At 44.9% G+C, this 24,966-nt stretch overlaps 2 protein-coding genes across 2 annotated transcripts in view; one reads left to right on the top strand and one right to left on the bottom strand.

Moving 5' to 3' along the window:
• IFT140 (intraflagellar transport 140) overlaps positions 1-20,784 on the top strand; it is a 230,836-nt gene extending 210,052 nt beyond the window's left edge. Inside the window, exons 19-30 of the mRNA XM_024219009.2 lie at positions 4,206-4,383; positions 8,278-8,468; positions 9,648-9,743; positions 10,243-10,375; positions 10,467-10,610; positions 11,343-11,471; positions 13,197-13,379; positions 13,852-14,058; positions 14,431-14,643; positions 17,509-17,675; positions 18,075-18,216; positions 20,253-20,784. Of these exons, the coding sequence (XP_024074777.1) occupies positions 4,206-4,383; positions 8,278-8,468; positions 9,648-9,743; positions 10,243-10,375; positions 10,467-10,610; positions 11,343-11,471; positions 13,197-13,379; positions 13,852-14,058; positions 14,431-14,643; positions 17,509-17,675; positions 18,075-18,216; positions 20,253-20,459 (1,990 nt within the window). The 3' untranslated portion in view covers positions 20,460-20,784. The remainder of the gene's footprint in view (positions 1-4,205; positions 4,384-8,277; positions 8,469-9,647; positions 9,744-10,242; positions 10,376-10,466; positions 10,611-11,342; positions 11,472-13,196; positions 13,380-13,851; positions 14,059-14,430; positions 14,644-17,508; positions 17,676-18,074; positions 18,217-20,252) is intronic.
• Positions 20,785-23,234: 2,450 nt separating this feature from the next.
• TELO2 (telomere maintenance 2) overlaps positions 23,235-24,966 on the bottom strand; it is a 54,441-nt gene continuing 52,709 nt past the window's right edge. The window contains 2 exon segments of the mRNA XM_024219016.2: positions 23,235-23,821; positions 23,824-23,895. Coding sequence (XP_024074784.2) covers positions 23,763-23,821; positions 23,824-23,895 — 131 coding nt within the window. The 3' untranslated portion in view covers positions 23,235-23,762.

Here is a 24,966-nt window from a genome sequence, read left to right as displayed (position 1 = left end):
GCCAAAAACGTGATGCCCACAAACATGTCAGGATGAGGACTTAGTTGCAGTTTTCATGGTCTGTGGCAGAGTGAGTGTGGTGCATGGAGTGCAGAGTTTAGCTGCTGGAAATAAAAATGCAAGCTGATTTTCCACGAAGTGCTGTAGCAAGGAAGCATGAAGGCACACAGGCATAAATCCCTACCATGGAGAGTGCTCTTGTTGAGAGGTAGGTGCTGTCAGGAAAGAAGCACTCTCTGCTGCAACTCTAGGATAGGGCTGGAAGAGGGTTTCACTATGGAATCTAAACCCAGTTCATACAAAGAGGTCTTAGTTCTTCCAGGAAAATGTGAACTCCTTTTTATGGATGAGGTTCAGATTAGTTAGACAAAACATTCTCTTGGTCATTCTGAGGGATAGGGGAGTGGGGAGCACTGTGATCAAAGGGGGTAGGCATTATGTTCATAGACAGATCCAGACTCGTGTTTGTGGCCTGCTCTTAGCATGTCCATTGCTATGTTATGAATTTCCCAAATGGTGTTAATATTTCCTTGTGTCAGTAGAGTCAATCTTCAATTACCCAAATGCCACTTAACCAAAATACACATTTCCAAAGGTCAGATATGTCCAGCCAAATTTGACTTCAGTGCTGAAGTTGGTGTGTGCAATCCACCTCCTGCTGAGCTGTCCAATGCTGGGGGAGGGAGTATTTAGGAGATCCTGAAGGGTTCCCCTGATTACCTGACGATGTATGGCATCCTGGATATCTTCATATAAACCATGAATTAGTGTGGTGTTTATTGTCACTAAATCCTTAATAGCCACTTTACTTACTTAATGTCACTTTAATGACATACTGCTAGAGAGTCTATCAATTTATTCTTGAAATGGTATGAAAATGAAGGAGTGGAGGGGTGAGGGGGTGTTAGTATGACAGTGACTGAGTTAATCAGAAACATGATCTATCTGTGATTCTAAATAGGATTGCTTGAATACTCTCCTGTTTTTTTAATTCAGTGACTATATAAGTACATTGTGGGACATGGCCAAGTCAGACTCTTAATATCTTTATTCCCTTTCAAAGATATGCTGTCTTCAGACTGACAAACCCCAACATGTAGTCTTGTTCCACTAGACAGATTAAGGCAGCAATTGGCAGCTTCTGTTAGCATCCTACAGCCTTCATAAAATGAAGCACATGAACTTGTATATTTCTCCTTTAATGAAATACACTCATGCACATGTCTTTAGTTCCTGTCTTGATAGCTTATTTTTTATTGATTATGTGCTTTGTTCTTTTTGTTTATCCAAATGAGTTCCAAAGATGATACCCAAATGCAGCCTAGTTTTTTAAAGTATTTTCTTCAGCTGTTGCTAGTTTTAGTTTTTGTTGCTGACAGTCATTCAGGTAAAATACCCAAACCATCTCCCAAAACTTGATTGAGGGCCAGATCCTCAGCTGATGTAAATCAGCATAGCTGTGATCAGTGGAGATACACTGAGTTACAGTAGCTGAGGATCTGGCCCTGAAACTTCTATAAGGCTTTTCACTCGTCTCTCTCCCCCCTCCCCTGCCCCCAATTAATTTTCTTTTTTTCATGCACCTTTTGGGTTCTGGCAGGGTCTGGACATGTCAATGTAATGCAAGAGGAAGCTGTTTTTGCATCATGTCCAGTCCTGGCAATGCAGATGCAAGAAATTTGTATAAGCATCTAAACAAACATTTTAGCACTTTAACTGAACCAAACCTCTGAACCATGGAAAATTTGCCTGTGACTTATTATTTCTGATCTTTTTCTGTTTAATTTTCTCTCTAAAATCCTAGGCCTGATTTAAAGGTATCTCCTATATTTAAAAGGACATCAGCACGGAAATGTTGTACCTGTTGTTGTTGTTGTTGTTGTTACAAGTAACACACAATCTTCCCATTGGAAAGATTAGGGGGAAAACATTTTTCTGTGGTTTTTTTTCCAATGTTTTCCACTATGTGTGTTTGAGGGTACGTTGTGTCTAGTCTGTTTTGCTGTTTCCTGTTTAGTCAGTTTCTCCTGTTTGTGTGCCTCTTTCCCACAGCAAGAGGGAAGAGAAAAACATTTTTTTAAAATAGAAAAATGTGATTGTAAAACCACAAAACCTGCAAAGGAGACTGAGGTGCAGGTGCAGGACTTGATCCTGCATTTAATTCATCTTTTTGAAATTGATTATACTTTAAGTTGTTGCTGTTATTAGTTATAGAGTTTACGTCCAGAAGGGGCCACCAGATCATCTAGTCTAATTTCCTGCATACCATGGTCCACCAACACCACCCAGCACCCACACACTAAACCCAACAACCAAAATGAGATCAAAGTATTACAGTTTGCAGGAGACTAGACTGTTCTATGCCACAGGCAGAAAATAGGAGGGACTAAGGTGCACTAGTGCCCAAGGCCCCTGCAATATCAGGGAATTGATTAAATGAGATACACCCAAATAATCCCGCAAGTGACCCGCACCCAAACACTGCAGAGGAAGGCTAAAAAACACCAAGTCACTGCCAGTCTGACCTGGGGGGAATTCCTTCTTGCCCCCACAGATCGTGATCAGTTTGCCCCTGAGCATGTAAGCCAAAACCAGCCAGCTAAGCATGAGAGAGAGAATTCTTGGTTCCACCTCAGAGCTCTGGACCACGCTGTCCTGTGTCCCATCTCCAACCATGGTCATCACTGATCTTCAGAGGAAGATGATTAAAAAACCCAGAATGCACTGCGGGGGGATCCTTTTTTGACCCCTTCTGGTGACCAGCTGAAGCCCTGAAGCTTGAGCTTTAGGAACATAAAACATAAATTGGAAGGGACTTCATCCCCACCATCACAACCAACCCTGTCATACAACTAGACTCATGAATTTGTCCAGTTCTCTCTTAAAGCTAATAAGTTGTTTGCCCCCACAACTCCTATTGGGAAGCTGTTCTCGAACCTCACCCTTCTGATGGTTAGACACCTTCTTCTAATTTCCATCCTGAATTTGTTCATGACCAGTTTATATCCAATTGTTCTTGTGCCAGCATTGTCCTTTAGCTTAAATAGCTCTGGCGCCTCCCTGGTGTTTTCCCCCTGGATGTATTTATAGAGAGTATTGCTGTAGTGCCCAGGTGCAACCCTCATGGACCAGGACCCCATTGTGCTAGGTGCTGTACAGACTGAACAAAAGTCAATTTTATCTCTGGGATTTTTGTTTGTTTTTTTGTTTTAAATAACCTCAGGTGTAATATGAGATCTACCATGAAATGTTTGTGTCCTGGTATTTATTCCTTAATTTCAATGCTGGATGTGAGGATAGCATCTAGCAAAAACTGTCATTTCTATAGCTTTATAGAGATTTCATAGTGCTAATGGCTCTTTTCAGATCAGTGTGTTAGCATTGGGAAATTCTCACTCTACGCACCACAGGATCAAAAGAAAGAAAAACATTCCAGAGCTGGCTGTTAGTGCATCTTTGGGATTTCTGACTGAGTTTTAAATTAAGACATAATAGTTGGTCAGATATTTCCTATGCATCATCCTGACTATTGAGTTTAGCTGATATGCGACTACTGGATTGAACTGTGGAAGACTGGCAGCCGAGCATTTTCAGTGCAAAGACCTCAGCACAAGAACTGCATTCAATTCCCCAGAGTCCCAGTTCACTGAGCTTCACAGCACAGGGCAAGGCTTATCTGCATACCCAAGAGTTTTCTTGAGTTTTGTGTAGATTGTTTTTAAATGATAGGCAGTACCTGGCTGGAGACTATTGCTACCAGTTGTAGGCATTATCATTAATTTTCACATTTTAAATGATGCAAATCCACCCAGAGGCTGCATAATAAATATAATTGCTTCTGTTTAGAGATGAGTCTGAAACAAAATCCTAGTTCTCAGTACCCCCTTAAGGCCTTAACTTGGTGAAAGCTCAGCTCTTGCCCTGATCTTTGTGTCTGAAGCCCATCTTTATTTCTCTTAGTCCCCACACAGCAAGTGTGTGCAAGCTCTTCTTATAGTGTATCTGTTTGCCTATATACAGTAAGTGTAAAAGTTCTAACAGACTGCTTCTTTCCCCTCTCACTGCCTCTTTCAAATTCTCTGCATACATTGAGGACTGTCCTTGTACTGGAGAAAGCTTTTCTCCAGCGAATCCCATCCCTATTTCTATCATGTGGGGAGGTTCTTCAGGATAACAAATCCCCTTTGCCTTCTCATTTCTTGTAGTGAGGCAGTCTGGGAGAATATGGCTCGCATGTGTGTGAAGACGCAGAGGCTGGATGTTGCCAAAGTGTGCCTCGGAAACATGGGTCATGCCAGAGGAGCTAAGGCATTAAGGGAGGCGGAACAAGAACCAGAGGTGGAAGCCAGAGTGGCCATGTTGGCGATTCAGCTGGGCATGCTGGTAGGGCTTACTGTGGCAACTTGCCCATTTTCTAGTAATAAGCAAAGTCCAGACTCAGTCAGCAATCTGAGTGAGATATGCATGCGTCCTCGCATGTGAAGACAATGTAACTAATGACAAGACTTTTTGCAAAGTCTGGGCAGGGTGCAAAAATCTTGGAGAAAAGTAAATGCAATACTAATTTTCTAAAAAGTAAAGAGGGGCGATTCTGACAGTTATTTTCTTGCAAGTCAAACTTATACCACTATTGAAATACTGAAACAAATAATAATAGGGGTGGAGTGCACCTTCTAAACATGTAGGGCCCAGTTCTGCCATTTACTCACCTTGAGTAGGACCTTGTTCTACAGTCAGCATTATGGGCACTACTCAATATGAGTGAGAGTGGCTGAACTAGACCTCTAGAGATTACAGAATAATGAGACATAAGCAGGATAGGTTTATAACAAATGAATCTTCCCAGGCAAACATGATTGTTTTAAAAAAAACATATATAGCATTAAAAATACCGGATGAGGAAAACATTATTTAGGTAATATATATTTGGACTGTTGTGGAACATTTGATATGCTGTCTCACAAACCTTAGGGCTTGATTCGGCTGTCCTTAATCACTCTGAACTTGTCTAGGCTAAAATAAATGGTGTCTTCTTAAAATGGGTTAGCTAAAACATTTTAACTCACGTTTTCAAACTGGAGTGTAGAAAAGGCAAGTTGTATTTTAACACGTGTTAGGTGGTAGAGGAGAAACCTAGTGAGTAGCCAACAGTTCACCCTACACCCGCTAAGGCATGTTAAAATACAACTTGCCCTTTGGACACCTTTTATGAGAGTCTAGACAAGCCCTTTGAATAATATCTTTACTCCACCAGTAAAATTGGGACCTAAACTGGCTTTGAGAGTCACGTTGTCATGCGGACTGAAAACTAGCTGGAGAACTGTAAAGTAAGGGTAATGATAAGCAGCCATGTACTGGTACCAGGTTAGCTCCTATTTAATGTCTCCATTAATGATCTGTATAAGAAGGACTAAACAGCATTTTAACAAAATTGACAGATGATACTAAATTGAGAAGCATTGCAAATACCAGGGAGGGCAGAAATAATAAAGGGTCCAAGAGGTTAAAAACATGGGTAGAAAATGAAAAGAAGATACATCCTGGAAAAATACAAGTTAATACATCTAGGAAAATCATACTCAGTGGGGAGTAGAAAGCTGGAAAGCAGCACAGCTGACAGAATCCAAGGTTCATAGGAGATCACGAATTAGATAAGAAATTGCAATTTTGGGCGCTGTTTTCAGAGGCACCACATCTTGGAGCTTTGATTTCATGGTCTGTCTACACATCATGGTGCAACTGCAGCTGGAGTATTGCTTTCAAATTTAAGCATCTCATTGCCAGAAAAATATTAATGAATAGGAGGAAGTTCAGAGAAAAGCAACTCAAATTGTTAGGATCCTGAAATGGATTCATATACAAGAGGAAAGATTTGAAAGAGTTGAATATGTAGAATTCGGCTAAGATCAGAATGTGCTAACAACCTACAAATATTTGAAGGGTATGAATGGTGGAGGAATTCTTCTGGGTGGTATAAAGGCGTAACTAGGAAAATTCAGGCTAGATATTTGTAAAAAGCTTCTTGACAGTGAGATTTATTAGGCTCAATGGAAGTGAGGAAAGCCCCTTTTGCTCGAACATTTAAAACTAGTTTTGGGGGGGGAAAGTAGCAAATGTTCTGTAGAAAACAATCCTACATTAGTAAGGAGAGGGTCTAGAATAGGAACTAATAGGACTCTTCCATATCTAGGGTTTATTTTTCTCTGAAAAGAAATGGGAATCAGGAGGAAAGAGAAATTGCTCCTTCTGTCCTGCCACAGTGTATCTCCATTACTGTACACAGAGCTCAGCTGGAAAGCAGTTGAGTGGGGCAGGAAAAGTCCTTGACACAGGAGTCTATCTCAAAGATTAAAAATAGCAGTTTTAAATTTGTTTATTGCTTGTGTCACTATGGGCCAAATCCTAAGACTCTAACTCTAAATGAAGTCAGTGGAAGTTTGACATAAGTAAAGGCATCAGGTTTTGTTCTGCATTAATAATCTAAGAACATAATCCGTGTCTCAGGGACCTAATGTGGAGTGAGAGGGTTCTCTAAGTGCTGAATCCTTGTTGGTGAGAAAACAGCTACAAAGTTAGCAAAGCTCTCCCAGACTCCTTAACTGGAGTAATGGGCCTCTCCTACCGCAGCCCAGAATGGTTATGCCAGTGAGTGACTCCAATATGAGCCATTTGATAACCTCCATTATCAAATGGCTTAGTGTTGTGTCACAATCAGAGTTTTATGACTGGTGGCTGCTCATGTCACTCCCACCCCTGGTTAATATCACCCAGTAAATGCTGTGATCTGAGTGCTTTCTTTATTTTCACATAAACATCCAGTTTCTCAGTCACAATGCTGATATTCCAGGCTACGTATATTTAGTAGGTTCAAATCCCTCTGTCTTAATCCTTTTTACTATGCAATGCAATCCGCGGTCTGGAGTAATTAACTGCTCAGAAGTGCACTACCTATCATAGAATATTAGGGTTGGAAGAGACCTCAGGAGTTCATCTAGGCCAACCCCCTGCTCAAAGCAGGACCAACACCAACTAAATCATCCCAGCTAGGGCTTTGTCAAGCTGTGCCTTAAAAACCTCTAAGGATGGAGATTCCACCACCTCCCTAGGTAACCCATTCCAGTGCTTCACCACCCTCCTAGAGAAATAGTTTTTCCTAATATTTAACCTAGACTTCCCCCCTGCAACTTGAGACTATTGCTTCTTGTTCTGTCATCTGCCAGCACTGAGAACAGCCTAGCTCCATCCTCTTTGGAACCCCCCTTCAGTTAGTTGAAGGCTGCTATCAAATCCCCCCTCACTTTTCTCTTCTGCAGACTAAATAAGCCCAGTTGCCTCAGCCTCTCCTTGTAATTCATGTGCCCCAGACCCCTAATCATTTGGTTGTCCTCTGCTGGACTCTCTCCAATTTGTTCACATCCTTTTTGTAATGGGGGCCCCAAAACTGGACGAAATACTCCAGATGTGGCCTCACCAGTGCCGAATAGAGGGGAATAATCACTTCCCTTGATCTGCTGGCAGTGCTCCTACTAATGCAGCCCAATATGCCGTTAGCCTTCTTGTCAACAAGAGCTCACTGTTGACTCATATCCAGCTTCTTGTCCACTGTAATCCCCAGGTCCTTTTCTGCGGAATTGCTGCTTAGCCAATCGGTCCCCAGCCTGTAGCAGTGCATGGGATTCTTCCATCCTAAGTGCAGGACTCTGCACTTGTCCTTGTTGAACCTCATCAGATTTCTTTTGGTCCAATCCTCCAATTTGTCTAGGTCACTCTGGACCCTATCCACCTCTCCCCCCAGCGTAGTGTCATCCGCGAACTTGCTAAGGGTGAAATCCATCCCATCATTCAGATCATTAATGAAGATGTTGAACAAAACCGGTCCCAGGACCGACTCCTGGGGCTGCCAACTTGACATCGAGCCGTTGATCACTATCCGTTGAGCCCGACGATCTAGCCAGCTTTCTATCCACCTTATAGTCCATTTAGTTGGGGATTAGTCCTGTTTTGAGCAGGGGGTTGGACTTCCAACTCTGATGTTCTATGATTCTTCCAATCCATACTTTTTAAACTTGCTGGAAAGAATACTGTGGGAGACAGTATCAAAAGCTTTGCTAAAGTCAAGATATATCACATCCCCTGCTTTCCCCATATCCACAGAGCCAGTTATCTCATCATAGAAGGCAATCAGAAAGCTATCACTCATTACTGCTTAGATATAATCCCTGTAAAGTACTCATCAAATCCAGATAACTTTTCACTGTTTGTTCGCTCTCCTTTCAGGAAGATGCAGAGCGGCTGTACAAGAATTGCAAGCGCTACGACCTCCTGAACATGTTCTACCAGGCTTCTGACCAGTGGCAGAAAGCTATGGAAGTAGCTGAGACTCATGATCGGGTTCACCTGCGCACCACATACTACAACTATGCCAAACATCTGGAGGCCACTGCAGAGTGCAATCTTGCACTCAACTAGTAAGCAGCTTCCTGTAGAAAAGGCCGAGCACCTAGAACTTAGTTCTGAACACAAGAAATCCTGAGTTTTAGCACACTGCTGTGGACAGCAGAGGCAAAATTGGTAGGGCTGTCTGCTACTGGCAGATAACCAGTTTTTCCCCTTTTCTGCCACCTTTCATCTGAGGATCTCAAACTATTATTGAAATAAACCTGGCAATGGGGGAAACTGAGACACAGAGAGGTTAACTGACTTGCCCAAGTTCACATGGAAAGTCTGCAGTGGAGTCAAGACTAGAACTTGGATTCATGTCTCCAAATCCTATGCTTTTAACCACTAGACCAGCCTTCCCTTTTGCACCTTGTTGTATGCATAAGCCCTTGTGTTGGAGAGTTCTTGACCCACCTGGCACCCCAGGGATTCATTGTGGCTCATGTGTTATGAACCTGATGCTTATGTGGCACCCAGAATTCTTTTCAGTGGCTGCTGAAATCCTGGGAAAGTTGGTGGGGAAGTTGTTTTTAGAATGCATCATACTGGTTTAAATTTTATTTTATGCATGGTTCTCTTATTGTGTAAGGTCACAACATGCTCTAGCTCAGGAGTAAAGAAGGGTTTTGTGTGTGAGGCGATGTGAGCAGAAAATGTGATTCAGTTAATGGGAAGGAAGGAGGGGAGAAAGTTGCAGATAGATGGGTTAGTACAGTTAAAGGAGCAACCTTCCAACTGTGGGTTAGAGAGTGAAATTGCAGTGGAGATGAGCAGGCAATATGAAGACTTGTGTATGAGGTGAGGAGACAAGATCTGTATTGAATATCCTTTACCATCTCTTACCCAGCCTCCCAATCATTCCTGGTACAAGCTGTGCTAGGTATTTTGGGGGCTTCGATGTGCATGTTGGCTCTTTGGCCCAAATAAGATCTTTGATTTTTCTGCACCCATTTTTATCTCAGTGATCGCCACACCTTGGTCTTATCTCAGCAGCACCTTGGCCTTTATTTTTCCTTGGCGTATTGGCACTCGGGGGCCAGCACTGTTCCTGCAGTTGATGAAAAGCACTGTATAAGGACAGAGTATTATTAGTATTGTTGTTAATTCTAGAGACTAAAGAACTAAAATAAAATGGATTAACATAGCAGTTGAGTGGTTTGCCACAAAGCACTGATATCCACCATCTAATGTGCCCTTTTTCTACACAGCTATGAGAAATCGGACACACATAGGTTTGAGGTGCCCAGGATGCTCTCTGAAGATTTACAAGCCTTGGAGATCTATGTCAACAAGATGAAAGATAAGTTAGTGCCATGTTACATCCTTCCTTACCTGAAGTGTGTGAAGGAGTGGTATCCTGAGGGGGGAATTTCAGGTTTGAGATTACTTGTTTTAACACTTTGCTGCCAGGCATTCAGATTTTCCAGGTTAATTCAATAGAGAGGAAACATGCTAGTAGGGAACACTTTTGCTAATGAATTATATCATGCAGTGCTGGAAGTTTGTTCATTTGTCTGCTTTGGTCATGAATCTTGTTCATTAGAAGGGGCCCCACTGTATTGTGTTGGCAAGCTAGTGCTACTAGAGTTGTGACTGAGAGAGCTGAGTAACACAGGCCAGAGACTTTCATCCAGTTTCCCCTGTATTGAGCTCCAAGACTTGTGTTTGACTAAAGCACATCTTCTTGAATGGTAGCCAGTCTTGATTTGAAGACTTCAAGAGAGAGAAAATCCACCACTTCCCCTGGTAGTGTATTCCAATGATTAATTACCATCATCATCACTTATTTTGTTTCTTTTCTAGGAGCTTGTGGAAATGGTGGGCACAGTATCTGGAGAGCCAGTCAGATATGGAATCCGCACTAAGATACTATGAGTTAGCTCAGGATTATTTCTCCCTGGTCCGTGTTTACTGCTTTCAGGGCAACATCCAGAAGGTAAGGCAGCCTGCTTCCCACTGCTCCCAGGAGTGTCCACATTCTTGTGTTTAATCGGGGCATGATGTGAAGGGTCTGGCTCTCTTTTCAGGCTGCTGAAATAGCGAATGAAACAGGAAACTGGGCAGCATCCTATCACCTGGCCCGCCAGTACGAGAGCCAGGATGAAATCAAGCAGGCTGTGCACTTCTACACTAGGGCCCAGGCATTTAACAATGCCATCCGCTTGTGTAAGGTACGACAGCATGTACACCTGAGTGCAAAGAGCTCACCAGCAATGGCATCTCTCAGGCCATGTACATCAGAAAATGTAGCCAACCTGTGAGATTAGCGTGGGCCTTCTCCTTATGTGAAGTATGACATACTGCTTGCTTATATAACTGTGTAGTTGATTATATTGGTTTCTACCCACACCTTCTAGGAGAGAAGGGGTCTGTAATGCGACACTCACAATACTGACACCCCTTTAGAGCCCAAGTACCCCTCCCCCCAAAAAACCCTCTCCTGAAATAAACAAATCAACAACAAACAGACCAAAAATCCTGCCCCAAGCAGAGTTTTGACCCCACAAAAGGGAAGACCAGAAACTCCATGAAGTTCACTAGGGACTTTGCTGTTGCTACAGATTTTATATGGAAGGTGGTCAGATACAGTGGTGATGGGTGGCAGTATAAAACTGTAGGGTAGGTAATTAATGGCACTATGAAGTCTGCTGTGCTGGAAGTAATCATAGATAGAGTATTTGCTTGAAGATGGGGGGAGGGATAGCTCAGTGGTTTGAGCATTGGCCTGCTAAACCCAGGGTTGTGAGTTCAATCCTTGGGGGGGCCACTTAGGGATCTGGGGCAAAATCAGTACTTGGTCCTGCTAGTGAAGGCAGGGGGCTGGACTCGATGACCTTTCAAGGTCCCTTCCAGGTCTAGGAGATAGGATATCTCCATTAATTTATTTATTTACTTTTGAGTAGGAGAACAATCTAGATGACCAGCTGATGAATCTGGCTCTGCTGAGTTCCCCAGAAGACATGATAGAGGCAGCCTGCTATTATGAAGAGAAGGGGGAACAAATGGACAGAGCAGTCATGTTGTACCACAAGGTAACTCTGACTCAGCAAAGTATAAAGCTTTCAGTTGAGACCAAGACACTACAGTGGTCAGCTACCAAATCAGCTGAATACCTGATTATTTGCATCCATTCCTGATGTGCAGCACCCCTTGTTAATCCATTCCTGGGCCCTCTCTACAGCTCTGCCAATGCCCCTCAAATTGACCTGCAGCAGTACTTGCTGTTCTAATAATAGAATCATAAAAGTGTAGGATGGAAAGGGATTTAAGAGCTCATCTAGTCCAGTCCCCTGCAATCAAGGCAGGACTACCTAATAACTAGACCATCCCTGACAGGTGTTTGTCTAACCTCTTCTTAAAAACCTCCAATGATGGAAATTCACAACCTCCCTAGCCAATTTATTCCAGTGCTTAACTACCCCATAGGAAGTTTTTCCTAATGTCCACCCTAAACCTCCCTTGTTGCAATTTAAGCCCATTAATTCTTGTCCTATTGTCAGAGGTTAACAAGAACAATTTTTTACCCTCATCCTTGTAACAACCTTTTACGTACTTGAAAGCTGTAATCATGTCCCCCCTCGGTCTTCTTTTCTCCATCCTAAACAAACCCAATTTTTTCAATCTTCCCTCATGGGTTGTTTTCTTGACCTTTAATCATTTTTGTTGCTGTTGACTTTTTCCAATTTGTCCACCTTTCCTGAAATGAGGCACCCAGAACTGGACACAATACTCCAGTTGAGGCCTTATCAGAGTGGAGTTGAGCGGAAGAATGACTTCCAGTGTCTTGCTTACAACACTCCTGCTTATACATGCCAAAATTATGTTTGCTTTTTTGGGGGGGGATGAGGGGGCAACAGTTTTACATTGTTGACTCATATTTAGCTTGTGATCCTCTATGACCCCCAGATCCATTTCTGCAGTACTCCTTCCTAGGCAGTCATTTCCCATTTCATATTGTGCAACTGATTGTTCCTTCCTAAGTGGAGTACTTTGCATTTGTCCTTATTAAATTTCATCATATTTAATCTTTAATCAGTATCAAACTGAGTGATGGCTTTGGTAATATCAATATGTGTTCCCAGGGGACTTGATCGAGTCCACCTATTTCACCTCACTTGTGACATACATCACATTTCAGATGATGTCTGGGAGATGAACTCACTTTGTACTTTGTAGCCTCCAGCTGCATTTGTCCAATGCCAATAAATCAGCCCGCATTCACTACAAGACAATATTGGTGGGGAAGGCGCTGCATCACTGCAGAAGACTCCCAGCACAGGCAATCAGTGCTTTTTATATATCAGTTAATAGGGGTTGCTACTTAGCTGTGCAAGCCTCCTTTCCTCTGTCTGCCTGCTGAAGTTGAGCAGACAAGTTCTGCACCAAGTGCTGTACTAGAGGCAGAATACAGAGAATCCTCTGAGTCTCTGGCCAGCCAGTAGGTCCCCACTCTCTGAATTTATAGTGTGGTAGCTCTGCAGCAGAATGGCAGACATGTAGGTCACGGCAGCTGGGATGGGCTACTGTATGTTTCTCTGCACCTCAGGTTGGGTTAATTGGCCTTAGTAACTAATGGAGACCTTCATACAGAGCCTGCTGATCAAGAAGGAAAGGACTGGAGGCACAGCAGCTGCTGATTTTGCCAGAGCTCTGCTGCAGAAATCTGGTGTCTCTTTCCTAATGGCTTGTTGCCTTGAAACCTGTATGCAATCAGTACAAGAGAGGGAAAAACTAAAGGGCTGTCTCTGGTTTTGCAGGCAGGACACTTTTCCAAAGCACTAGAGCTGGCTTTTGCCACACAGCAGTTTGGTGCCCTCCAGCTGATTGCCGAGGACCTGGATGAGAAGTCAGACCCAGCCCTGCTGGCACGCTGCTCTGACTTCTTCATTGAACACGCCCAGCACGAGAAGGCCGTGGAGTTGCTGCTAGCAGCCAAAAAGGTAAAGTCTTTGCAGTGTTCCTGGGAACTCTACAGTATGTGACTGTAGAAGAGCAGAGCTCAGGAGTGAGCTGAGTTGCATCCTGAGCCCTCCCCACACTGCAACAAATCCCTAGGTGCAGAATTTCTATCTGGATTTTGATATCTCAGAGTTCCCTGATGCAGGGTTTTGGCTCAGCCTCTGATATAGCTACGGCCTAGCCTAGTCTTTCAGATTCGGAGTCGCCTCAAAGATCAGGGTCTTCAGCTGCAGGGTTTTGGTTTAGGGCCATCTCTGAAGTTAAGATTCTGCAGCACAGTTTGTCTGAGTCCTAATTATCTGGCCTTTGCAAAGTTCAGATGCACCCATTCACACAGTTGGAAAAGGCTAAAAAGTTGTAGACTTGAATTCTAGCCGGCTAAATGTGGTTGAGGTCCTTCTGGTGCAGAACATTTAGTTAGAAGCAGTTCATTGCTCTCTCACTCTTCACCAGTACCATGAAGCCCTGCAGCTTTGCTTGAATCAGAACCTGACCATCACAGAGGAGATGGCCGAGAAGATGACTGTCTCTAAGGACTCAAAGGAGCTCTCTGAAGAGTCTAGGAAAGAACTGCTGGAACAGGTTGCCGATTGCTGCATGCGGCAAGGCAATTACCACATGGCAACCAAGAAATACACTCAAGCAGGAAACAAGCTGAAGGTGAGGAGAAGCTACAGTACTAACGTTTGAACCCCTTGGCATTGTAGGTGTGGAGCTCCAAAATACACTTCTAATCTGCAGGTAAAATGATTGATTTGAGGGACTAATCTCATGGATACCATGAGTTGGTTTAAGACAAAAATACTCATGTTAAATAATACTTGCCAGCCCACCCGGAGTTGCCTGTTCTCAGAGCTCAAACCCTGCAGGGTCCCTCTGTCAGCATAAGATCTCCCTGTTCACGTTCCAAGAATTGTACCTCAGTTTGTAGAAAGGGTATCCAGAAGGAGTTTCTACCCGTCTCTGCCTGGTTGCTTGCTTCCTCATGTTTCTACATTGCTAACAGCAATGATTGTTCTCCCCTGTTTGCAGGCAATGAGAGCACTGCTGAAGTCTGGCGACACGGAGAAAATAGTGTTTTTTGCAGGAGTCTCCAGACAGAGGGAGATTTATATCATGGCAGCCAACTACCTACAGTCACTGGATTGGCGAAGGGACCCAGAGATTATGAAGAACATCATTAGCTTCTATACCAAAGGAAAGGCCCTTGACCTCTTAGCTGGCTTTTATGATGCCTGTGCTCAGGTATGTCCCTGTCCATTCTCAGAGGAGTTTGGTTTGTGACAGAATCATAGAATATCAGGGTTGGAAGGGACCTCAGGAGGTCATCTAGTCCAACCCCCTGCTCAAAGCAGGACCAATTCCCAACTAAATCATCCCAGCCAGGGCTTTGTCAAGCCGGGCCTTAAAAACCTCCAAGGAAGGAGACTCCACCACCTCCCTAGGTAACGCATTCCAGTGCTTCACCACCCTCCTAGTGAAATAGTGTTTCCTAATATCCAACCTAGACCTCCCCCACGGCAACTTGAGACCATTGCTCCTTGTTCTGTCATCTGCCACCACTGAGAACAGCCGAGCTCCATCCTCTTTGGAACCCCCCTTCAGGTAGTTGAAGGCTGCTATCAAATCCCCCCTCATTCTTCTCTTCTGGAGACTAAACAATCCCAGTTCCCTCAGCCTCTCCTCATAAGTCATGTGCTCCAGCCCTCTAATCATTTTTGTTGCCCTCCGCTGGACTCTTTCCAATTTTTCCACATCCTTCTTGTAGTGTGGGGCCCAAAACTGGACACAGTACTCCAGATGAGGCCTCACCAATGTCGAATAAAGGGGAACGATCACGTTCCTCGATCTGCTGGCAATGCCCCTACTTATACAGCCCAAAATGCCGTTAGCCTTCTTGGCAACAAGAGCACACTGTTGACTCATATCCAGCTTCTCGTCCACTGTGACCCCTAGGTCCTTTTCTGCAGAACTGCTACCTAGCCATTCGGTGCCTAGTCTGTAGCAGTGCATGGGATTCTTCCATCCTAAGTACAGGACTCTGCACTTGTCCTTGTTGAACCTCATCAGGTTTCTTTTGGCCCAATCCTCTAATTTGTCTAGATCCCTCTGTATCCGATCCCTACCCTCTAGTGTATCTACCACGCCTCCTAGTTTAGTGTCATCTGCAAACTTGCTGAGAGTGCAGTCCACACCATCCTCCAGATCATTAATAAAGATATTAAACAAAACCGGCCCCAGGACCGACCCTTGGGGCACTCCGCTTGAAACCGGCTGCCAACTAGACATGGAGCCATTGATCACTACCCGTTGAGCCTGACGATCTAGCCAGCTTTCTATCCACCTTACAGTCCATTCATCCAGCCCATACTGCTTTAACTTGGCGGCAAGAATACTGTGGGAGACTGTATCAAAAGCTTTGCTAAAGTCAAGGAATAACACATCCACTGCTTTCCCCTCATCCACAGAGCCAGTTATCTCATCATAGAAGGCAATTAGGTTAGTCAGGCACGACTTCCCCTTGGTGAATCCATGCTGACTGTTCTGATCACTTTCCTCTCCTCTAAGTGTTTCATAATTGACTCCTTGAGGACCTGCTCCATGATTTTTCCAGGGACTGAGGTGAGGCTGACTGGCCTGTAGTTCCCCGGATCCTCCTCCTTCCCTTTTTTAAAGATGGGCACTACATTAGCTTTTTTCCAGTCATCCGGGACCTCCCCCGATCGCCATGAGTTTTCAAAAATAATGGCTAATGGCTCTGCAATCTCATCTGCCAACTCCTTTAGCACCCTCGGATGCAGCGCATCCGGCCCCATGGACTTGTGCACGTCCAGTTTTTCTAAATAGTCCCGAACCACTTCTTTCTCCACAGAGGGCTGGTCACCTTCTCCCCATATTGTGCTGCCCAGTGCAGCACTCTGGGAGCTGACCTTGTTCGTGAAGACAGAGGCAAAAAAAGCATTGAGTACATTAGCTTTTTCCACATCCTCGGTCACTAGGTTGCCTCCCTCATTCAGTAAGGGGCCCACATTTTCCTTGACTTTCTTCTTGTTGCTAACATACCTGAAGAAACCCTTCTTGTTACTCTTAACATCTCTTGCTAGCTGCAACTCCAAGTGTGATTTGGCCTTCCTGATTTCACTCATGCATGCCTGAGCAATATTTTTATACTCCTCCCTGGTCATTTGTCCAATCTTCCACTTCTTGTAAGCTTCTTTTTTACGTTTAAGATCAGCAAGGATTTCACTGTTTAGCCAAGCTGGTCGCCTGCCATATTTACTATTCTTTCTACACATCGGGATGGTTTGTTCCTGCAATCGCAATAAAGATTCTTTAAAATACAGCCAGCTCTCCAGGACCCCTTTGCCCTTCATGTTATTCTCCCAGGGGATCCTGCCCATCTGTTCCCTGAGGGAGTCAAAGTCTGCTTTTCTGAAGTCCAGGGTCCGTATTCTGCTGCTCTCCTTTCTTCCTTGTGTCAGGATCCTGAATTCGACCATCTCATGGTCACTGCCTCCCAGGTTCCCATCCACTTTTGCTTCCCCTACTAATTCTTCCCTGCTTGTGAGTAGCAGGTCAAGAAAAGCTCTGCCCCTAGTTGGTTCCTCCAGCACTTGCACCAGGAAATTGTCCCCTACACTTTCCAAAAACTTCCTGGATTGTCTGTGCACCGCTGTATTGCTCTCCCAGCAGATATCAGGGTGATTAAAGTCTCCCATAAGAACCAGGGCCTGCGATCTAGCAACTTCTGCTAGTTGCCAGAAGAAAGCCTCGTCCACCTCATCCCCCTGGTCTGGTGGTCTATAGCAGACTCCGACCACAACATCACCCTTGTTGCTCACACTTCTCAACTTTATCCAGAGACTCTCAGGTTTTTCTGCAGTTTCATACCGGAGCTCTGAGCAGTCATCCTCCTCTCTTACATACAACGCAACTCCCCCACCTTTTCTGCCCTGCCTGTCCTTCCTGAACAGTTTATATCCATCCATGACAGTACTCCAGTCATGTGAGTTATCCCACCAAGTCTCTGTTATTCCAATCGCATCATAGTTCCCTGACTGTGCCAGGACTGGGAACAGGACACTAATCTTATTTGTCTTCTCTTTGTAGGTGGAGATCGATGAATATCAGAACTATGAGAAAGCACAGGGAGCACTGACTGAGGCATTCAAGTGCCTGTCAAAGGCAAAGACGAGAAGTCCTTTAGAACAGGAGAGCAAACTGGCACTTTTTCAAAGCAAGTTGGCTTTGGTCAAGCGATTCATCCAGGCTCGAAGGTAATTTGCAGTGCTCAGAGCACACAATGTATATGAAAATGTGTATCTGAGGAAAGTTCTCTGCTTTAGCAGCAACACAGTCCCATGCAGGAGACTTACTTCTGAAAGCACTCATGAGACTTTTGGCCTCAGGGAACCATATGGGTGTAGGGGATGACAGGTTGACTTTTGAGTAAAAGGTAGCCTTGAGGCGAGTGCCTCATGTGCTGATTTATGAAGCCTCTGCCTACCCTTCTAGTTGGAGCTAAGATACTATGAGGATGTCCATCTTACAGAAGGGAGGCTATGGGGCATACACAGGTCTCAAACTGTGGTTCAGCTGAGAGCCAGATGCAATAGGGGATAATCTGTCTCCTCCCCCCGTGGGATATTTACAGTTTCAACCTGCTCTTTCACTAGAGTTTACTCTGAGGACCCAAAAGAGGCAATCAGGCAGTGTGAGCTTCTCCTAGACGAGCCAGACCTTGACAGTACCATCCGCCTAGGCGATGTCTTGGGCTTTCTGGTTGAACATTACTTACAGGTGGAGGAATTCCAGATGGTAAGTTATTATTTGGGCATCATGCATGTTTCTGGCACTGTATAGAGGAAGACAAAGGAGCGTACAATCTAAATGTTTGCATCCCTAGGGAATGCAGCTCACTGTTGTACACTCTCAACCTTCGCAAGTGTAGAGGTGCCAAAGTAGACAGCTACCCTTGGAGTATTTATGTTGACCTTTGCCCTGTAAGAGAGCTGAAGTATCACTGCTAAGCACTGTGTGGTGCTTGCAGTTTTGATCCCAGTGTAGGGTATGCCGAAGGAGCAGCAAGACTGAATCCATATTTAATCTGTGGTGGGAGAAAGAAATTTACTTTACAGACTTGGAGAGTAACATATACAGAGGGGGCTCCTGGGATACTCATAACCATTCCCATTAATAGAGAGGGAGGAGCAGTAGGTCATTTCTGGTCATTTCTCTGCAATTGCACTGCGCCTCCGACAGCCACCTGGCTGGCCCAGAAAAAATGGGAAATCATTAATTTGTAGCCATCTGGGGAAGTGATGAGTCATTTGTTCAGAGCAGGAAGTGCCAAACAGCAGAGTGCAGAATGGCACAGGATTACAAGCCTTGGACTAAAAGTAACCTGCTGTTCTGGACCAGCCAGGTGCTGAGCATCATGCTCTCCCGCTCTGGGCACTAACCTGTTTATTACAAGCTTGTCTTGACTAGAGCCACTCAGAAATTTTCTGATGAAGCTTAGCCAGAAGCTGGGAATGGGCGACGGGATGGATTACTTGATGATTACCTGTTCTGTTCATTCCCTCTTGGCACTGGCCATTGTCGGTGGACAGGATACTGGGCTAGATTGACCTTTGGTCTGACCCAGTATGGCCGTTCTTATGTTCTCAGATGAAAAATGGTGAGTCGTTAGGCAAAACATTTTGCCAAGTCTAGTGCAGATTTGATCAAACTTTTCCTGGACCAGTAACAGGTTTACGTGTGTAATGGAATGTGTAATGTTACACATCCATCCATTGGAAACCTGCTAGTGTTCTGGAATTGACAGCTCTGCAGCAGAGAGTCTGGCAGCCCCAACTGGAGCTGGCACCTGGAAGTCCTGAGACTGGCTCCCAGAGTCTGGGGCAGCCCTATGATGCAGACTATTCCAGGGCCAGAGATCCTAGGGCTTCCAGGCTCCTGGGGCCAGCTGGCTCCCAGCTCAGGCATAGGGCAGCCTGAGAGTCCTTGGCTCTGGACTAATCTGAATGGCAGGGATGCCCTGGACCCTAGCAGCCCCAAGAACCTTGCCTCCAGCCAGAGCTCCTGGGGCTGGCAGGCTCAACCATGGAGCAATGAAATTGACATTCTTGTCAATTTTACATATTTTGTTTCAGGAATGCTCTATTTCACTATTTTTTTTTTTTAAAGTGGGTCTGAGAAATTTGGGTACCTTCAGAAGAACTGAAACCAAAGTTTGACATCTCTAGCCTTGACAGTGCTTCAGGTATCAAGGCAGAGGACAGAGGGCTGGGATTGGAAAATCCGTGTCCTCCCTTCCTTTGGTTTTCAATGCTAATCACAGCTTTTATTCAAAACACTCTTCATTCTATCGATTGGTTTCCATGTTATTGCTCTTCTGCAAAAACAAGCAAAAGTTCCAGGGTTTACTAAAAGTTTAGGGGTTAGTGAAGGCCCTGGTTCCTTTTTTTTTTTTTTTTTTTTTTATTAAATCTTGGAAAGGGCTGGTGAGTATCCATCACTCCTCTAACCTGGGAGGCTCTAGTCCCTCTAGAGAGTCATCTCACAGGCCTCCTAGGAATCCCCAACAACACTGAACAGTTTAGTGTGGTGCCTGAACTGAGACTGCGGCACCCTCTGTGCTAATACCAATATTGGACAAACCCCAAAGGTAGCTGAAGGGAACTGGTAAGCCAGCCCTGCACTGGTAACTCAGGTTGAATAGGCTGGGAGGTCTCAGCCTAGCAAACTGTATCTGAATGCACCATATCTAGATGCTTTTTGCCACACTGCTGTGATATGAGAATAACAAAAACACATCTCATGCCTGATACCCTACCATCTATTACCCCTAGGCCTATAGATACTTGGAGGAGATGCGGAAAAGAACTCCATGTGTAAACCTGACCTACTATGTGAATGAACGGACCATTGAGGCAGTTCACAGAGGGCTGGGCATCCCCTGGAACCGGAACCCTGTCCCAGAACGAATTCGCCACAACAGCATGGAAGACAACAAGGAGGTGGAAGAGGATGTAGCTGATGAAGTCGAGGATCCCTGATGGCTTACTATGTAAACTGGCAACATTCACATACAGCTGTGAGGAAGCCTGGCCATTGCTACAGTCCCCAGCTACCTGGTCTAGGCTTGTTAAGGGCAGAAAGTCAAATACTTCAGTAATGCACAGCCTGATGCTGTAGTCTGCTTGGGTCATACCAAGAAGATTCATTTGTTATGTATAAGCAAAACTGTTAAAGCTCAAGCACCAAGTCAGTGCAGAGGGACAGGTTGGGCCTCAGACAGCTACTTTTTTTATCTTACTTTTTTAATGTTCAAATTTAGAGAGACTTTTAATACTTCAATAAATTTTTAAGGAAAAAAATGAATGTCCGATCCTAATTAAGGCATCAGATAATCCTAATCCCAGAGTGCAGGAGCAGCAGAAAAGTGAGTGCTGAATCGAGCATGTCTAGCTCTAACTGTCTATGCATACAGAAAGCAGTTTAGTTAAGATACACTTCGCAATGATATGACAAGGCCTCAAATAGTAGATAGCTCTGGTCTGTTAAAGGACCAACCACTAGGACAACACAGTGAGCTGTTCCCTGAGAGTCAAAACTCGAGGAAGCAAGGCTTTTTTTTTTTTATATACCATTTTATGAGAGAATGGGTCCAGCAGTGCCTGAGTCATGCAGAGCCTTATCAAAATTCAAATCAGTACCTTCTGCAGAAGTAGGAGACTTCTTCCCTGTTAACTAGTCCCTCTAGATCTTGCATTTAACTTAGCAAAGGATCACTTGGAGTAGAGCTTGCAGTTATGGAAGAAGAAATTCTACCTCCTCCACTCCTGCGTAGGTTGGAGTTTGAGTAATTTATCCTGCACAGTTTTCTTAACATGAAGCCTGTTTCCCAAACCAAACCCTGGATTTAAAGTGGATAAAGTTCAAAACTCTGTGCTTGATTTTAATTGGGAAAATATTCCTAGTGAAACATCAGGACCATTCTCACTGGGCTTTGCTCTAAAAGGAGAAGACAAGCCCCCCTACCTCATGACTGAATATCTAGGTTATGCTCTGAGGCAGGATCAGACCTGTCAGTCTCTCTCCCTCAATCTCACCTTAGCACTGTCCTTATCTAAGGCCATGTCTACACTTAAAAGCTTACAGAAGCACAGCTGTACCACTCTTAAGTGCTCATATAGCTGCATTATGCCAACAGGAGAGCTCTCCCAGCGACATAATAAAAACAAGCGCTTATGCCGGCAAAACTTATGTTGCTCAGGGGATGCTAGCATAGGCATGGCCTTAGTCCCTGCTGTTATCCCTGGCAAGAGAAACAATGTGTTTTCAGCAGCCACCAAAACACATTCCATACTACCTGATGCTAAACAGGAGGGTTGGAGTGGCTGGGTTCCTTTGTGAGATTTCACAAATATTGAGCAGTTTGGTGTTAAGGCATAACTCGTTTCAGTCCCACTTTAAGAACAAGACAACTCCAGCTTTTAGCAATAGGTTCTCTTTAATAGAATGCTAGTATAGACTGCAGCATGTGAAGTGCTCAGTCTCCTTCCTCTGCTTGCAGAGCTTCCAACCATATTAAGACTATGCATACTTGAGGAAAAAGACACCTTGTAACTAGAAACTAGAGAGCCCTTCCTCCCCCACACCATCCCTGGTGGACAGTGTCTCTGCTCTAACATTATGCATATTTTCAGTAGGCAGGAGTCCAGTGGAGCTGCTCACAATGTGTAACTCTTGACCAGAATCATCCTCTACAAAAAACCACTCCATCCCACTCAAAGAACCACTCAATCCACAGTATTCTTGCTACCAAGTTAAAAAAAGTATGGATTGGATGAATGAGCTATAAGGTGGATAGAAAGCTGTCTAGATCGTTGGGCTCAACGGGTAGTGATCAACAGCTTGATGTCTAGTTGGCGGCCGGTAGCAAGCGGAGTGCCCCACAGGCCCGTTCTGTTCAACATTTTTATTAATGATGATCTGGACAATGGAATAGATTGCATCCTCAGCAAGTTCGTGGATGACACTAAGCTGGGAGGAGTGGTAGATATGCTGGAGGGTAAATATAGGGTCCAGAGTGACCTAGACAAATTGGAGGATTGGGCCAAAAGAAATCTGATGAGGTTCAACGAAGACAAGTGCAGAGTCCTGCACGTAGGATGGAAGAATTCCATGCACTGCTACAGGCTGGGAACTGACTGGCTAAGCAGCAGTTCTGCAGAAAAGGACCTGGGGATTACAGTGGACGAGAAGCTGGATAGGAGTCAGCAGTATGCCCTTGTTGCCAAAAAGGCTAACGGCATACTAGGCTGCATTAGTAGGAGCACTGCCAGCAGATGGAGGGAAGTGATTATTCCCCTCTATTCAGTACTGGTGAGGCCACATCTGGAGTACTGCATCCGGTTTTAGGCCCCCCACTACAGAAAGGATGTAGACAAATTGGAGAGAGTCCAGCGGAGGGCAACGGAAATAATCAGGGGGCTAGGGTACATGACTTACGTGGAGAGGCTGAGGGAACTGGGCTTGTTTAGTCTGCAGAAGAGAAGAGTGAGGGGGGGAATTTGATAGCAGCCTTCAACTACCTGAAGGGGGGTTCCAAAGAGGATGGAGCTAGGCTGTTCTCAGTGGTGGCAGATGACAGCAGAAGGAACAATGGTCTCAAGTTGCAATGGCGGAGGTCTAGGTTGGATATTAGGAAACACTTTCATTAGGAGGGTGGTGAAGCACTGGAATGGATTACCTAGAGAGGTGGTGGAATCTCCATCCTTAGACGTTTTTAAGGCCAGCTTGACAAAGCCCTGGCTGGGATGATTTAGTTGGAGTTGGTCCTGCTTTGAGCAGGGGGTTGGACTAGATGACCTCCTGAGGTCTCTTCCAACCCTCATCTATGATCCCTCCCAGGAGGCTGGTAACTTGTCTGCCAAAGGCTGACTGCTGGGAGACCCTCAACCCTTCACTACAGGGATGCCATGGAGCTAGCCCCATGAGGTAAGTGGCCACATCCACTCCTCCTGTTTTCCTGAAGAGAAGTCTGCTGTGAGGTCTTCATTATATTTTTAGCTGAACATTCAACTCTGCCAAGGCTATAAATAGCTGGTGCAGTGTGTTGGAGAGGGGGAGGTGTAGAGAGGATGGCAGCACTAGTCCATTTTCCTGCATCTGTACACGCTGTACCGGATAGCAAATAGCTCACTAAGTTGGCCCCCACTACAAAGTCCAGGTGTCAAGTTGGGCTCCCTGGCTTTAGCTGTACACCCTGTCCCTTTTCTTCTCCAGCCAGGTGATTGGTGAAGGGGCCCAGCAGTGCCTATGAACACCCAGCTGGCAAGAGTGTTAGGTGGAGGTCACCTCTGTTTTCAATTTCCCCCCACAACTAGGAAGGGACACTTCTGAGTTTTTTTAGCAAATTCTCCATTAGCAGTAGGTTCTGCCAGGCCAGCCTCCTGCAGTCCCCATCTGGGTCCTTCTCTGCTACATCTGCAAAAGAGGACAATGCCATTATTTGAGAGTGGGAGGAAAACAAGGATGCTCTTTACAGTCCTTTCCTGAACTGCTGAAATCCAATAACAGTGAAAGGAAACTAACCCACTTCTCACACTGCCCAGATGATACTCAACTTATCTCCAGAAAGATATCTACACTCAGATTGCTTAGACCAAACACTGGTTTTAGCCTATGTTCCATGCTCACACACCCAGGTGCACACTAACACTTAGAATGTTAATTCCAAAGTGAGTGGCATGGGGGCAGGTAATGTAGGTGGTGTGGGAACCTGACATCAGGGAAAGAAGGGCCAGGTTTTAAGGCAGCTTCTAACTCTCGTGTGCACATATTCTGTTTGTACACAATCACCAACAGATCATATAACCATGTGCACAAATGGGTGTAGTGGAGAATAAGAATAGCCCCTAAGTATCACTAGCAGTCAGCTGATGGAAGTGTAAGACAAGCCCAAGCCATCATGGTGCCTTCACACAGACCTGGCGCTGTGAGCAGCATGTAAATTAAAGCATTTGCAGAACATCCATGAAACTGTTATTTCAAGGGCCCATAATGGGCTCAAAGTAAAAACTCAGGATGTCAGAGCAGGAGGGAGTCTGGAAGAGCAGAGAGTCTGTGTGAGGATATCCTGTACGCACAAGCGGTGTGCTCAGAGCCCAGCACTGTGTCAGCCTAAGCACATGACTCACACGGATGGAGTAGGGTTATTTATAAACTCAGGGAGAGCTTCAGGCTGGTGTTTCCATACTCAAGGTGCGGGAAGCAGCCATATGAGAGTGTACAGCCCCAGTTTCTTAGCTCAGAGCCTGTGATATGCAACTGGAGAGGATGCCAGAGCATGGAGCTTGAGCTAACTATGCTGCAAGGGTGGGGTAGGGAGAAAGGAAGGGGAATGACCCTGCACCTCAGTGAAGTCCTGACATGAGAAGACACACGCTCCCTGCAAACTGCTCCAGGCCTCATGTGGGGTGAAGGGGATTCCCTCCAAGGACCTCTGCAGCTGAGCCAAAGAAGGGATTATGTCTTTTCAAGTTGATGGAGTAACTG

This window comes from Terrapene carolina, unplaced genomic scaffold (assembly GCF_002925995.2).
Source record: "Terrapene carolina triunguis isolate 2854851 unplaced genomic scaffold, T_m_triunguis-2.0 Scaffold67, whole genome shotgun sequence".
NCBI classification, from domain to species: domain Eukaryota; kingdom Metazoa; phylum Chordata; order Testudines; family Emydidae; genus Terrapene; species Terrapene triunguis.
This window is presented reverse-complemented; position numbering and strand designations above follow the sequence as displayed.